The sequence below is a fragment of the Microcaecilia unicolor genome, chromosome 1, assembly GCF_901765095.1.
Source record: "Microcaecilia unicolor chromosome 1, aMicUni1.1, whole genome shotgun sequence".
Taxonomy (NCBI): Eukaryota; Metazoa; Chordata; class Amphibia; order Gymnophiona; family Siphonopidae; genus Microcaecilia; species Microcaecilia unicolor.
The window spans coordinates 219391554-219407873 of record NC_044031.1 but is presented as its reverse complement, the minus strand read 5'-3'; the positions used below and the strand labels follow the sequence as shown (position 1 = coordinate 219407873).

General features: G+C 44.1%; 1 protein-coding gene across 1 annotated transcript in view; it reads right to left on the bottom strand.

Moving 5' to 3' along the window:
- Positions 1 to 2103: 2103 nt before the first annotated feature.
- The window catches only part of LOC115473420 (putative FK506-binding protein 9-like protein), a 34371-nt gene continuing 20154 nt past the window's right edge, over positions 2104 to 16320 (bottom strand). Inside the window, exon 4 of the mRNA XM_030208398.1 lies at positions 2104 to 3488. Within this exon, the coding sequence (XP_030064258.1) occupies positions 3306 to 3488 (183 nt within the window). The 3' untranslated portion in view covers positions 2104 to 3305. The remainder of the gene's footprint in view (positions 3489 to 16320) is intronic.

The window sequence follows — 16320 nt, the reverse complement described above, 5'->3', positions numbered from 1 at the left end:
CAGCTTTTTTCCATTTATGTTTCTGTCTCTCAATCCAGTCAATTTTTTATCTATTTCTTTTCATATCCCCCACCCATGTCCACCATCTATCCTCTCTTCCCTTTCCCTTCATCCAGCACCTCTTCCCAGCATCTTCCCTGATCTCCCTTTCTATCTCCCTGATCTCCCCTTCCATTTCCAGGTCTCGCATCTCCCCAGATCTACTCCCTCTCCCCTCCCCCCCACAACTTCATTATTTTCCCTCACCACCTTTTCAATGGTGCCACTGGCCAAAAACAGAAAATAGCAGTAGGGGGCCTTACGCTTGCCTGTGCACACCCATTATCTTTTGGTTCTGTCCCCCCTCCAATGCAACACTTTATGTCAGAGGTGGCAGAACCAATATGCATGGCCTCCAAGGTCCTGCACTGCTATTTTGTTTCTGCTGGCTTTGTCCTATTCCAGGACAGGGGAGTGTTGCTTGCCAGTCTGGGTCGAGGAAGAGGGCCCTGGCTTTTTGCTCCGCTTGCTCAATGGTAGCTATGTCCTTGCCTTCCACCAAGATACTTTGAGGGTAGAAACTGTATTCAAAGGTGAAATATAGGAATAACTGCAACAACAAAAAAAAAAAAAAACAACTTTTCAAGTGGTAAGTAGCCTTGAAATTGTCTTTTGCCTCTCTTTAGACAATTAGATACTTAAACTATAGCTAGAAATCAAAGCTCAGTGCTAAATTGGTGGTGATTCACTGCTGCTGACTGGGGACCTATGATCCCATTTTTTGAGACAGAAGTAGGAACTGCAGCGTAGCACTTCCAACTTTAACACAGAGCTATTTTTGAAACAGCATATAATAGTACTTTTTTTAAAAGGGCAAAATATACTTACCTTAGCATGTGCTAATATTCTTAACATGTTGTTTACTACAGGCCCTACGCATGAAATAGGCTTTGTGGTAAATAGCATGCATTAATAAGTGCCGTTAATAAATTACCCCCTCAAATTTGACTACCTAGCATCTCTATTACATAAGAATAAATGTAGAAGAAATACATTGCTATCCTGTGTTTACAAGGACCATGAACAGCAGAAAGCACAGAGGTTTACCACCCATACCTGACAACAAAGTTTAGCTTGGTCATGTCTACTTTGTTAGCAGATAAAATGAATGCAGTCCTCCCCGTTAACACTTAAAAATTCACAAGACCCCAGCAGATGATGAAACCAAAATAGAAGACTTCCATCCTACTCCCCTCCCCCATGCTTATTTAAATCATGCAAGCAGCAGTCAGCACCAACCCCAGGACTTTGTATTGGTTTCCACACTGGAGGAAGGGGCAAGGCCTCGAACATTCACTGACTCACAGGCACCATGCTGCCTGCCATAGGAGCCAACCTTTCAAAATTATTGGGGGTGCTAAGCCCAATGGAAATAACCCCTGCCTGGACACACAGAAGGAATGTTCTCAATATTGGGGGTGCTCAGGCACCCACAAAGCCAACTCCTATGCTAACTGCCATTACTAGAGCTGGGTTATGGCAGAGGTCCAAAGGATGGCACAGCAGCCCTGTTTCTTTGACACCATTTTGGGGTCTGGATTGGAACTGCACTAATAGGTCCTATAGTGCCAGTTCTGGCTTACGTGTCACCCTTCTGCTATGCATACACTGCTGTCAGGGAGGAGCAAAAGAGAAGATTTAAACATTAAAGAATGCTTTGTGCATAGGAGATGTTTCATTTCTCGGTCTTCACCTGTGTGTAGCTGAAAAAGGTGGGTAAGCAAGTACAGCATCCTAACCTGACTTTGTTTTAATTTTTGTTAATGGATGCTGATTAATCAAAAGCCATGGAGAGGAAGTATGTAAGCAAAGAACAGGAAGTGGCATAAAAAGTCACTGTGCAATACAAGATAAATAAAAACTTACTATCCTATCTAAATTTCCCAAACCTAGGTATTTTTTGGTGGGGGGGGGGGGGGGGGAGGAGAAAAAAGAAACAGCTCCTGAACTGTGCCTATGCATTCCTATATGCTCTCCTCTTAAAGATGTTATTTTGTGACTATTTAATGGAGTAAAAAAATGGGGGTTGGGGGTGGAGAAAGATCACTAGCCCGATGATCCTAGAAATACCCTCACTGACTCCCATTCAGTGTCTAGTTCTCAAGGTAATAAAATCAGCAAATCTGGGTCCAAACCCTTTATGACAGCAAATACATAAGTAGTGCTCACACAATCTCCCTCAGTATCCCACAAAGAAAGTACAAGTCAGAGTTGTTTGTCAGTATTTTATCAAAAGATTGTCTGGAGCTGCAACTGACAGACCTGTGGTTGGTTTGTTTTACAAAAAAAGTTAAAATGACAAGACAAAAAAAAAACCATTTTGATGGCGTGCAACTTAATAGCATGAAGGTCAAACCAGGTTGTCCACTTGTGCTACAAAAAAATGAACAGACATTTGTCACTCAAGCAGCCTAAATCACCATCTTTATCCATTAAAAAAGGAGAAAGATTCTCAATTTGTTTTAATGCCATAGGGCTCACCAGGGGTACAGAGGTCTTTAAAACAGATTCCTAGATGGAGCATGAAATCTTGAATCTAGGAATGCAATCGGACCATTATCCTACATTACAAAAACATAACAAACTACTTCCTTCTTCATTCTTGTAACAAAAGAGAACAAACAAGTTGAAACTGATACCTTTTCATCAAAGTTAATACATCTATAACTAGCTGTCAAGAACTACATTCCAGAAGCGTAGCCAGGTTTTGATGTCGGGGAGCAGACAGGGCTGATTCACATAGGCGCCATTTTATTCAAAATCCATTTGGGGGAGCACCTGCCCCCCATGCACCCCACTTAGCTACGCATCTGCTATATTCTCTTCATTACTTCAAGAAAAGGGATCGTTTATACCTTATGTTTTTGACCTTTATTTTTGTGAAGCCAAATGGAAGTAATACAGCAAGCCACACTTAGTGCATTCCTTATTAGTAAGCCAAAGAATCCCAACTAAGTTTGCCAAATTTGGGATCTAATGCATTTTCTGACAGCCTCTCCCCATCCAGTTCAGGCTTCACTAATTTTCAACAGTCTAAAAAACAAAAGTATAATCCCACCAAAACATTTTCTTTGCTTCTAAATCCCACATAAAGGCACTTGGTATTGATTATTAAAAATAAAATGTAACCAGTGTTCTTTCTTTTCACCCATCATATTAGCTCTGACCTTTGCTAATCAACCGTTCATAAAAATCCAGCCAATGTCACACCATGTGCATGCAGCCAGACGTTTTCACAAACATGCTAGCAGCTTGTCCTCTGTATTCTACAGTTCATCGTGAGTCTTGTTGGGCTCCTGGTCTTTCAGTTTGAACTCCTCTGCTGTAATTTTCCCATCATTGTTGCGGTCCTGATTTTTGAACATATTTTCAATTATCTTTGCAGCGTCAAAGCCAGGTGCTAATTTCCCTTTGCCAGCATCAACCTGGGTGTGAATGTAATCTGAGAACTGTAAAATAAACAAATGAAAATATACACATATCACACTTCCCCACAAGACACACGAGTTAATTTGCAAAAGAAATTAAATATTTATCAGTGACCTGTAAATACAACTCTTTTGGCTGCCAATATTCAAAGCACGATATAGATAGTTCTGGCCAAAAACAGCTCTAACTGCTCTGGCACTATCCATATAGGCTTGGAACAAAATAATCCACTCCGATATTCAGCCTGCAGTGGTAAGTGACATGTGAGCTGCTCACAGCTGTGGGCTAAAGTGAATAGCCGGGTCTCAGCAGTCACCTGGAAGTAAACCAGGTGCTATTAACTTTAGCACATAATGTTAAGACAGCCTATTTGCTGTCCTAACTTTATGTGGTTAGTTAGCCAATTAGCGGACTAAAAATCCACTGCTAATCCATTACGTAAACACTCTACCCCCAGCCCACCCCTAACCTAACTGGTTAGGGGAGGGGAGGGCAACAACCCAGTCAAGTTTTCAGGATTTCCCCAATGAATATGTTGGGATCAATGAATATGCATGCGATCTTCTTGAATACAATGGAGGCAGTACATGCAAATAGATCTCATACATATTCATTGGGGAAATCCTGAAAACCAGAATGTGTTGCGACCCTCATGGACTAAGGTTACCCACCCCTGGGTTAGGGGATAGCCAGTTAGCAGCAATTTTCAGTGTCATTAACTGGTTAAGTGCCGCTGAATATCATCAGCTAGGTCACTCAGCAGGGTTTAACCAGGCAGGAGCCTCTCCTGCCAGATTCAACCCTTTTGAATATCAGACGGTATCTGTACAGTGATGATATTCTTGCATTATATCAGTGCTTTTCAATCTAGTCCTTGGGGTATATTCAGCCACTCGGGTTTTCAGGATATCCACAATGAATATGCATACCGAAAGTGAAAAAATCACATAAATAGCCACCGTTATCTATCATCGCATTTCCTCATCATTTTAAGGCAATAGTTATTTGAAATTTTCAGGCAGCAATAGTATAAAGTTTGCAATGGCACAATCTCCAATAAGATTTCAATCCATAAACACAGTGCTCACAATGGCAAAGAATGAAACCACTTATCTTATTGGTCCATCAAAGCAAACATCTTCTCTTTGTAGCGCCATAGAAAAGCAGCCAATGATGATAGATGGCTCTTTTCTATGGCGCTATAAAGAGATGATGCTTGCTTTGATGCACTGTCTTTATGGATTGAAATCTTATTGGAGATTGTAAGCTCTTTGAGCAGGGACTGTCTCTCTTTGTTAAATTGTACAGCGCTGCGTAACCCTAGTAGCGCTCTAGAAATGTTAAGTAGTAGATTGTGCCATTGCAAACTTGATACTATTGCTGCCTGAAATTTTCAAATAACTGTTGCCTTAAAATGTTGAGAAAGTGCGATGATAGGTAACAGTGGCTATTTATGTGATTTTTCACTTTGTCACAACAGTTTTCTAAGCGCCTTCACAAAATGTTTTTATATTTTTTACTGTTTACCTGAGAAGTTGAGTTTTGAAACCAATATGTATATGGGAGATTTCGCTAGAATGGGGGGTGGGGGAACAGGAATGCAAATCTGTCTCATGCATATTCGTTAGGAATATCCTGAAAACCTGACTGGCTGGTGGTCCCACAGGACAGGTTTGAGAACCATTGGCCTACAGCATAGGTTATTGATTCTCAATCCAGTCCTTAGAAAACATCCACCATATAACACAAGGGTTCCCAACCCAGTCCTTGGGACACACCTAGCCAGTCAGGTTTCAGGAGACCCACAATGAATTTACATGAGAGAGATTTACATAGAATGGAGGTAGTGCATGCAAATTTATCTCATGCATATTCATTGTATATATCCTGAAAACCTCACTGGCTAGGTGTGTCCCAAGAACTGGGTTGAGAACCCCTGATATAGAGGTTGAATATCACCACTACACAAGACATCTCCAGATTCTATAAACAGTATCCAAATTTAGGCTCGCAGTTAAGCGACTGAATTAATTGGCTTAATTGGTGATAACTATCAATAATTGGTGTTAACAAGCACTAACAGATCCACACGAAACTGATCTACGCCCTATTCTATAAACTCATCAAATTTTTATAGCGTGCAACTCCAAAGGTTGCGCAGCCAGGGGAGGTCAGTGGTGTGCCCAGCATTTAGGCAGTTTTATAGAATACTTGTATTTATGTGCCTAAATGCCAGTAGTTAAATGCCCCTATATAAGAAAAAAAAATTCCAGGATTACTCAATACTCAAAAAAAAAACAAAACTTTATAAACCTTTTTATATCAAAAAATACAAAAACAGTTTCATTCAAAAACGTGTGCAGTAAGTTCACACACCCCAAAACAGGTCTAGTTGAACATTTCCACCACTTCTTCTTGTAATGTCAAAAATCTTTAATTATCCAATCTCAACCAACAAATTCTTTCATTAATCTTCCAGGGTCCCAACATGGACCATGTTTTGCTGCTCACTTTGTCAATGAACCCATAACACAAGAGTCCAACTTTTACAGTATAGATTCCTCACACCATAATTTCACAAACATAGGCCCCCTTTTACTACTAAGGCGAGCTCACGTTTTTAGCGTGCCCACAATTTTACAGCGCACTAAAAACGTGGGTGCGCCTTAGTAAAAGGGGGCCATTATGAGTGAAGTGATGTGCTAGCCATGTTAGTCCACTTTTCAAGGTAATAAATAGAAATAAAACAAAAACATAAAAAAGAAAATAGGATGATAACCTTTTTTTCTCCGAGGACAAGCAGGCTGCTTGTTTTCACAAGTGGGGTCAACGTCCGCGTCGGCTCAGGAAACGGCAAATTTTCTTTTGGTGCGTGAATAGTGCGCACCGCGCATGCACAGACGACTTCCCGCCCGTCACGTGAGCGTGGCTCTTCAGTTTTCTTTTCTCCATGTTGAGTTGCGGTAGTTTTTTTTTCTGTGCTCCTCTCAGGCCCAAGAAAGAGTCTTCAACGAGTTTTCACTTTTTTCTTCTAATATTTTAGAAGCCCAACGAGAAAAGCTTTTGGGGGCTCGGTCCGGTCCTTCAACATTGACATCGGTACCGAGGTTGGCGTCAACATCGAAAGGAGCATCGACGTCGGGAAGAGAGGTAATGGCTGCTGAGAGACCAACTCGTGCTGGGAGCAGTGAGGCGTCGAGTGGGTCTCCACCTGCATCGAAGCCGCCTGTTATGCAGGCCCCCCGGGACCAACCTTCATCGGAACCGGTCCCGAAGAGACGTGAGGATTCCACGTCCTCCTCGTCAGTACCAAGGAGTCTCGATGACTGGTGTCGAGTGAAGGCAAAGAAACACCATCATCGTTCTCATTCGACACACAGTACCGGGAGCTCTGGGTCATCGAGAGAGTCAGCACCCGAGAAGCATCGGCGCCAAGCGGATCGCTCCCCCTCGATACAGGAGGTGCCGATGTGTCTGTCTCCTAGCAGCCCAGTACCTGCTCCCGAGCCTCTACAGATTCTGACACTGCCTGTTCCACCGACCCCACAGCCTTCTCCGATGGCGTCACTCTACGAGCGCATCCGGGCCTTGTTTCCAGAACTTCTGGAGGGACTGCTATGCCAGTCAGCTACTACTACTACTTAGCATTTCTATAGCGCTGCCAGGGTTACGCAGCGCTGTACAAGTTTAGACAAGGGGAAGGACAGTCCCTGCTCAAGAAAGCTTACAATCTTCGGTGTCGGGGGTGCTTGCGCCTTCTGTACTGTCTGCTGCAGAGGTGTCTGGCCCTTCTCCTGCAGTGAGGTCCCCGACCATGATGCCGCCTGCGGCATCTGCGTCGGCTGCCACCCAGGACGATTCCCCTTCGACATCGGTGGAGGGAGCTTCGCCGCAGTCAGACCGGGCGTCGGCCTCTCGACATCGCCATCGAGGATATCGCTCCTTGGCGTCGAGGCAGGTTCAGTGTCAAAGTACCTTAACGGAGGTCTTATCCGATACTGAGCAGGAGCGTTCGTGGGAGTCAGAGGAAGATCCCAGGTACTTTTCTTCTGATGAGTCCTATGGGATTCCCTCTGAACCTTCCCCTCCACCAGAGAGGAGATTATCTCCACTGGAGAGTCTTTCCTTTTCCTCTTTTGTCCGGGGAAATGGCTACGGCTATTCCCTTCTCTGTAGAGGTTGAGAATGAGCCCAGGACTGACATGCTCGAAGTCCTTGACTATTCTTCTCCACCTAAAGAGGCTGTGACAGTCCCTCTGCATAAGGTACTGAAGGAAGTCCTTATGCAAAACTGGTCGGTCCCTCTGTCTGGCCCCGTGGTCCCGAAGAAAGCTGTATCCCAGTATCGGATCCATGGTGAACCTGGATTGATGAGATCTCAGTTATCCCACAATTCTATGGTGGTGGATTCCGCCCTCAAGAGAGCCAGGAGTACGAGAGACCATGCTTCGGTGCCCCCAGGCAGAGAAGCTAGGACTCTTGATTCATTTGAGAGTAAGACGTATCAGGCCGCTATGCTCGCTGCCAAGATCCAATCATACCAGCTCTTCACGAGCGTTCACTTGCGGGACTTGATAAGGCAACTGTCTAGCTTGGTTGATGCACTCCCTCTGGAGCAAGCTGAGCCTTTTCGCCAGGTGGTCAGGCAGCAGAAGGCGTGTCAAAAATTCCTGGCCAGAGGTACGTTCGACACTTTTGATGTAGCATCCAGGATCGCTGCGCAAGGTATAGTGATGCGTAGACTCTCATGGCTGCGTGTCTCTGACCTGGATCATTCGGTCCAGCAGCGAATTGCAGATGTTCCTTGCCGGGGGGACAACCTTTTTGGTAGAAAAGTAGAGGATCTTGTTGATCAGATCAAGAAGCACAATGATGCTTAGGATTCTCTCTCCCACCGGGCATCTTCTGCTACTACCTCCTCATCTAGGAGGTACTTTGGGGGGAAGAAGAGTGCTCCCTATTCCCATCCTACGCGTAAGTACACTCCTGCTTCTCGACAGCCTTCTCAGGCTCAGCCCCAGCGCGCTCGTTCTAGTCAACAGCATGCGTCTAAGGCCCGTGCTTCTCCCCAGCAAAAGCAGGCAACGGACTTTCTGGTTGGGGGGAGGTTGATATTTTTCACTAAAGGTGGCCTCTCATAACCTCCGACTGGTGGGTCCTTCAAATAGTCCGGTCAGGATACACCCTCAATCTGGAATCCAAACCTCCAAATTGCCCACCGGGAGCTCATTCTTACAGTTCCCAGCACAAACAGGTACTTGCAGAGGAACTCTCCGCCCTTCTGAAGGCCCAAGAGGTCGAACCCGTTTCACCAGGGGAAGAAGGGCTGGGATTCTATTCCAGGTAGTTCCTTGTACTGAAAAAGACAGGGAGAAAAGTTCAGGATGGTTTCCCTGGGCACCCTTCTTCCCATGATTCAAGAAAATGATTGGCTATGCTCTCTGGACTTAAAGGATGCTTACACACACATTTCGATACTCCCAGCTCACAGGACGTATCTTCAATTTCAGCTGCGAGCTCAGCACTTTCAGTACTGTGTACTGCCCTTTGGTCTGGCGTCTGCGCCCAGAGTGTTCACAAAGTGTCTAGTGGTAGTCGCAGCGTCTCTAAGCAGACTGGGAGTGCATGTGTTCCCTTATCTCGACGATTGGCTGGTGAAGAGCACCTCAAAGCAGGCGCTTTACAGTCCATGCAAATGACTATTCAAGTGCTAGAACTACTGGGGTTCATGATCAATCACTCCAATTCTCATCTCACCCCAGTTCAAAAGTTGGAATTCATTGGAGCTCTGTTGAACACAAAGACAGCTCGAGCTTATCTTCCCAAAGCAAGGGCAGACAACCTCCTGTCCCTGGTTTCCATAGTTCGAACATCTCAACAGATCATGGCTTGGCAGATGTTGAGACTTCTGGGGCACATGCCCTCCATGTGACTCCCATGGCTCGCCTACACAGGAGATCAGCTCAATGGACACTAGCTTCCCAGTGGTATCAAGCTGCAGGGAGTCTAGAGGATGTAATCCAACTGTCCACCGACTTCCGAAATTCTCTTCAGTGGTGGATAATTTGATCCAATTTGACCTTGGGTCGTCCATTCCAATTTCCTCAGCTACAAAAAGTGCTGACGATGGATGCATCCCTCCTGGGGTGGGAGGCTCATGTAGATGGGCTTCACACTCAAGCAGCCTGGTCTTTTCATGAAAATGGTCTTCAGATCAATTTCCTGGAACTGCGAGCGATCTGGAACGTTCTAAAGGCTTTCACAGACCGGCTGTCCAACCAAATCATACTGATTCAGACAATCAGGTTGCCATGTATTACACGAACAAGCAGGGGAGCACCAGATCTCGCCCTCTGTGTCAGGAAACCATCCAGATGTGACTTTGGGCACACTGTCACGGCATGTTTCTGCAAGCCACTTATCTGGCAGGCATAAACAACAGTCTAGCTGACAGGCTGAGCAGGATAATGCAACCTCACGAGTGGTCACTGAACATGGGCGTAGTCCGCAAGATCTTCCGAGCGTGGGGCACCCCCTCGGTGGATCTTTTTGCCACTCAGATCAACCACAAGGTCCCTCAATTCTGTTCCAGGCTTCAGGCCCATGACAGACTAGCGTCAGGTGCCTTTCTTCTGCATTGGGGTACAGGCATCCTGTATGTGTATCCTCCCATACCTCTAGTAGGGAAGCCTTTGCTGAAACTCACGCAAGACTGCGGAACCATGATTCTGATTGCTCCCTTCTGGCCACGTCAGATTTGGTTCCCTCTTCTTCTGGAGTTGTCCTCCGAGGAACCGTGGAGATTGGAGTGTTTTCCAACCCTCATCACGCAGAACTAGGGGTCACTTCTGCACTCCAACCTCCAGTCTCTGGCTCTCACGGCCTGGATGTTGAGAGCTTAGAATTTGCCTCCTTGGGTCTTTCAGAGGGTGTCTCCCGAGTCTTGCTTGCTTCCAGGAAAGATGCCAAAGAGGTGTTACTCTTTCAAATGGAGGAGGTTTGCCATCTGGTGTGACAGCAAGGCCCTAGATCCTCTTTCTTGTCCTACACAGACCCTGCTTGAATACCTTCTACACTTGTCAGAGTCTGGTCTCAAGACCAACTCCATAAGAGTTCACCTTAGTGCAATTAGTGCTTATCATCGCCATGTAGAAGGTAAGCCTATCTCTGGACAGCCTTTAGTTGTTCGCTTCATGAGAGGTGTGCTTCTGTCAAAGCCCCTGGTCAAACCTCCACCAGTGTCATGGGATCTCAACGTCGTTCTCACCCAGCTGATGAAAGCTCCTTTTGAGCCACTGAATTCTTGCCATCTGAAGTACTTGACCTGGAAGGTTGTTTTCTTGGTGGCTGTTACTTCAGCTCGTAGGGTCAGTGAGTTCAGGCCTTGGTAGTGCATGCACCTTATATCAAGTTTCATCACAACAGAGTAGTCCTCCACACGCGCCCTAAGTTCCTGCCAAAGGTGGTGTAGGAGTTCCATCTGAACCAGTCCGTTGTCTTGCCAATATTTTTTCCCCATCCTCATACCCGCCCTGGCGAAAGCAGTTTGCATACCTTGGCCTGCAAAAGAGAATTGGCCTTTTACATGGAGCGGACAAAGCCCTTCAGACAGTCCACCCAGTTGTTTGTTTCTTTCAATCCCAACAGGAGGGGACTCGCCATCGGAAAACGCACAATCTCCAATTGGCTAGCAGATTGCATTTCCTTCACTTATGCCCAAGCTGGGCTGACTCTAGAGGGCCATGTCACGGCTCATAATGTTAGAGCCATGGCTGCGTCAGTGGCTCACTTAAAGTCAGCCTCCATTGAAGAGATTTGCAAGACTGCAACGTGGTCATCAGTCCACACATTCACATCTCACTACTGCCTTCAGCAGGATACCCAACGCGACAGTTGGTTTGGGCAGTCAGTGCTGTAGAATCTGTTCGGGGTTTAGAATCCAACTCCACCCCCCTAGACCCATTTTTGTTCTGTTCCAGGCTGCACTTTCACTTAGTTGTTTATGGATTTGGGTCAATCTATGTTATGTCCTCGCCGTTGCAAGGCCCAATTGACCAATGTTCATTGTTTTGAGTGAGCCTGGTTGCTAGGGATACCCCACTTGTGAGAACAAGCAGCCTGCTTGTCCTCAGAGAAAGCAAAGATACTTACCTATAGCAAGTATTCTCTGAGGACAGCAGGCTGATTGTTCTCACCAACCCGCCCACTTCCCCTTTGGAGTTGTTGTTAGTTTGTTTCTATGCTTTTTGATTAAACTGAAGAACCACACTCACGCGACGGGTGGGAAGTCGTCTGCGCATGTGCGGTGCGCACTGTTAGCGCGCCAAAAGACTCTGGCAAAACTTTTTAAATTTTACTATGGAAAATTTGCCGTTTCCTGGGCCGATGCGGACGTCGACCCCACTTGCGAGAACAATCAGCCTGCTGTCCTCGGAGAATACCTGCTACAGGTAACTATCGTTGCTTTATTGGACTAACATTTTTTGATTAGCTTTCAAAGATAACCCTTCTTCAGATCAGAAATAAGCAAATGTTGATAAATATCAGAATAAATAAGTGAAACACAAAAGCATTTCAATGACAGTCTCACAGGAAGAGGGTGGGGTGGGCTAGGTAAGAAACAAGGAGAGCTGGGTGGAAGAGAAAAAGGGATAGATGGATTGTAGACAAGACGGTGACAAAGCAGTAGAATTTTATGGTTTATAGTTGGATACATTAGCATTTAACTTTCAAAAAGGAGACTATGATAAAATGAGAACAGTGAAAAAAAACTTAAAGGAGCAGCTGCAAAGGTCAAAAATTTACATCAGGCATGGATGCTGTTGAAAAATACCATCCTGGAAGCCCAGGCCAAATATATTCCATGTATTAACAAAGGAGGTAGGAAGACCAAACAACAGCAGGAATGGTTAAAAAAATGAGGCGAAGCTATTAGAGCTAAAAGAAAATCCTTCAGGAAATGGAAGAAGGAACCAACTGAAAATAGTAAGGAACAGCATAAGGAATGGCGAGTCAAATGCAAAGCGCTGATAAGGAAGGCAAAGAGAGACTTTGAAAAAAAAGACTGCATTGGAGGCAAAAACACATAGTAAAAAAATTTTTATGTATATTAAAAGCAAGAAGCCGGCAAAAGAATTGGTTGGACTGCTAGATGACCAAGGGGTAAAAGGGGCACTCAGGGAAGACAAAGTCATAGTAGAGGGATTAAATGAATTCTTTGCTTCGGTTTTCACCGAGGAAGATTTGGGAGAGATACTGGTGCCAGAAAAGATATTAAGAGCTGACGAGCATGAGAAATTGAATGAAATCTCTATACACCTGGAAGATGTAATAGTGCAATCTGACAAACTGAAGAGCAGCAAATCGCCTGGACTGGATGGTATTCATCCCAGAGTACTGATAGAATTGAAAAATGAACTTGCAGAACTGTTTTTAGTAATAAGTAATTTATCTTTAAAATCAAACATGGTACCGGAAGATTGAAGGGTGGCCAATGTAACGCCGATTTTTTAAAAAAGGTTCCAGACGTAATCTGGGAAATTATAGACCAGTGAGCTTCGCGTTGGTGCCGGGAAAAATGGTAGAGACTATCATAAAGAAGAAAATTACACAGCTTATTCAAAACATGGATTAATGAGACAAAGCCAACATGGATTTAGTCAAGGGAAATATTGCCTCACCAATCTATTTCTTTGAAGAGGTGAACATACATGTGGATAAAGGTGAGCCGGTCGATATTGTGTATCTGGATTTTCAAAAGGCATTTGACAAAGTACCTCAAGACTCTAGAGGAAATTGGAACGTCATGGTGTAGGAGGTAGTGTACTACTGTGGATTAAAAACTGGTTAAAAGGCAGAAAACAGAGAGTAGGGTTAAATGGTCAGTGGGGTTCCCCAAGGATCTGTGCTGGGACCATTGCTTTTTAACATATTTATAAATGATCTAGAGATGGGAGTAACTAGTGAGGTAATTAAATTTGGCACAAAGTTATTCAAAGTTGTTACTTCGCAAGAGGATTGTGAAAAATTACAAGAGGACCTTACGAGACTGGGCATCCAAATGGCAGATGACGCTTAATGTGAGCAAAGTGCAAAGCAATGCATATGGGAAAAAGGAACCCAAACTATAGCTACATAATGCAAGGTTCCACATTAGGAGTCACTGACCAGGAAAGGGATCTAGGCGTCATTGTTGATAATACATTGAAACCCTCTGCTCAGTGTGCGCTGGTGGATAAGAAAGCAAATAGAATGTTAGGTATTATTAGGAAAGGAATGGAAAACACACAAAATTACACACTGGACAAGAAACGGAAAAAGAGGAGGAGGAATAGCCATAATATACAAATCTGAGTTCAATATCACAAACACAGCTGAATCCATACTGCCACAACTTGAAATCGCTTCCATAAGAATAAGTCACCCAAATTTGCAGGAACACCTTAACGCAGTTATACTCTACAGACCACCAGGCAACTGGCGAGATAGCCAAACACACTTCATGGACTGTATCTCGAACACCTGTATCTCTTCCTCCAACCTCATCATAATAGGAGATATTAACTTACACCTGGAAGATCTCACCACAACAAGTACTCAAGACTGCAAAGAATTCCTACAACTATGGGATCTACAAGAACCAAATACGCAACCAACACACAGAAAAGGACACACATTAGACATCATAACACACAAATTTGACCACGACGCAAACTTTATATTAACTAACACTAAATGGTCACCTATACTGTGGTCAGACCATTACAAAGCACACATCATCCTCCAAACAAACACGAAAAACTTACACCACAAGAGGAAAAATAGATCCGGTTAAATTCTGGCAACAGATCTATATTAACGGATGGACAATAAAGACAGACACAATCCAATTCCTCTCTAAATGGGATAATAGATGTAAATTAATACTAGACCACATCGCCCCAATCCAATCCAATCCAATCCAAACCAGAACCTCGCACAGAAAAAACTCAATACCATGGTTCAATGAAGAACTGAAAAAACTCAAAACACAAGTTAGGAAACTAGAACGTGCGTAGAACAAAAAGAAAGACGATCCCACCCTTAACGCTTGGAAACAACTCCGAAGGAAATACAAATACACCATAAGACAAACCAAAAGACTATACTACAAAACTGAAGTTGGGCCAAATTACAAAGACACTCACAAACTCTTCCAACTCGTGGATAAACTATTAGACACTACCCCAGTCACCAACAACAGCAAAGACACTCCAGGAGCCGACGACTTGGTGAAATACTTCAAGGAGAAAATCATACAACTTCGACTCAAAATACCAGCCAGCCCAATCGAATACACTACACTCCTCGAGTGCCTAGACCCAGATCCGGGAGTCTACCCAGCGGACAGGATCTGGACTGAATTCACTATACTACCAGAAGATCTTATCTCACAAACACTTAAAAGATTCGCCAAATCTCACTGCAAATTAGATATATGCCCAAACAACCTCATGAAGTCAGCCCCCCAACAATTTATAACGCACCTAACTAACCATGTGAACTTTATGCTACAATATGGACTCTTCCCAAGGGAGAAAGGTAAAATTTACTCACCCCCATACCCAAGGATGCAAAGAAAAATGCTAATGAACTAACGAACTATAGACCAGTAGCATCCATTCCCTTAATCACCAAAATAACGGAAGGCATGGTGACCAAACAACTTACGGGGTATCTAAACAAGTTCTCAGTACTACACGATTCCCAGTCGGGATTTCCCTCTAATCATAGTACAGAAACCGTACTAATCACGCTTATGACCAAACTCAAACAACTGATAGCAAATGGCAACAACATACTACTGCTACAATTCGACATGTCAAGCGCATTTGACATGGTTGACCATGGAATTTTATTACACATCCTCGAATACTTCGGAATCGGAGGCAATGTTCTCAATTGGTTTAAAGGGTTCCTAACCACCAGCTCATATCAAGTGACATCAAATTCAACTACATCAGCTACATGGATACCTGAATGCGGAGTTCCACAGGGATCCCCCCCCCCCTCTCACCGACCATATTCAACCTAATGGTGACACCCTTGGCTAAACTACTATCGAACCAGAATCTAAACCCATATATATACGCTGATGATGTAACTATCTTTATCCCATTCAAACAAGATCTAAGAGAAATCTCCTATGAAATCAACCAAAGCCTACATATTATGAATTCCTGGGTAGATGCATTTCAACTGAAACTAAATGCAGAAAAAACCCAATGCCTAGTACTCACCTTGCAATACAACAAGAAGGAATTTACCACCATCAATACACCTAAACTAAGCCTACCAGTCTTGGACACCTTAAAAATTCTTGGAGTCACCATTGACCGACACCTAACACTCGAGAATCATGCGAAAAACATAACTAAAAAGATGTTTCATTCAATGTGGAAACTAAAAAGAGTCAGACCATTTTTTCCAAGGAATGTCTTCTGCATCCTGGTACAATCATTGGTACTTAGTCATCTGGACTATTGTAACTCACTCTACGCCGGCTGCAAAGAGCAAATACTCAAAAAAACTCTAGACAGCCCAGAACACGGCAGCCAGACTTGTATTCAGCAAACCAAAATACGAAAGCGCAAAACCCCTACGCGAAAAACTACACTGGCTCCCACTCAAAGAACGTATCACGTTCAAACTCTGTACCTTGGTCCATAAAATCATCCATGGTGACGCCCCAGCTTACATGTCAGACCTAATAGAACTACCACCCAGAAACGCAAAAAAATCCTCTCGCACATTCCTCAATCTTCATCCTCCCAAGTGTAAAGGCTTGAAATACAAATTAATGCATGCATCAAT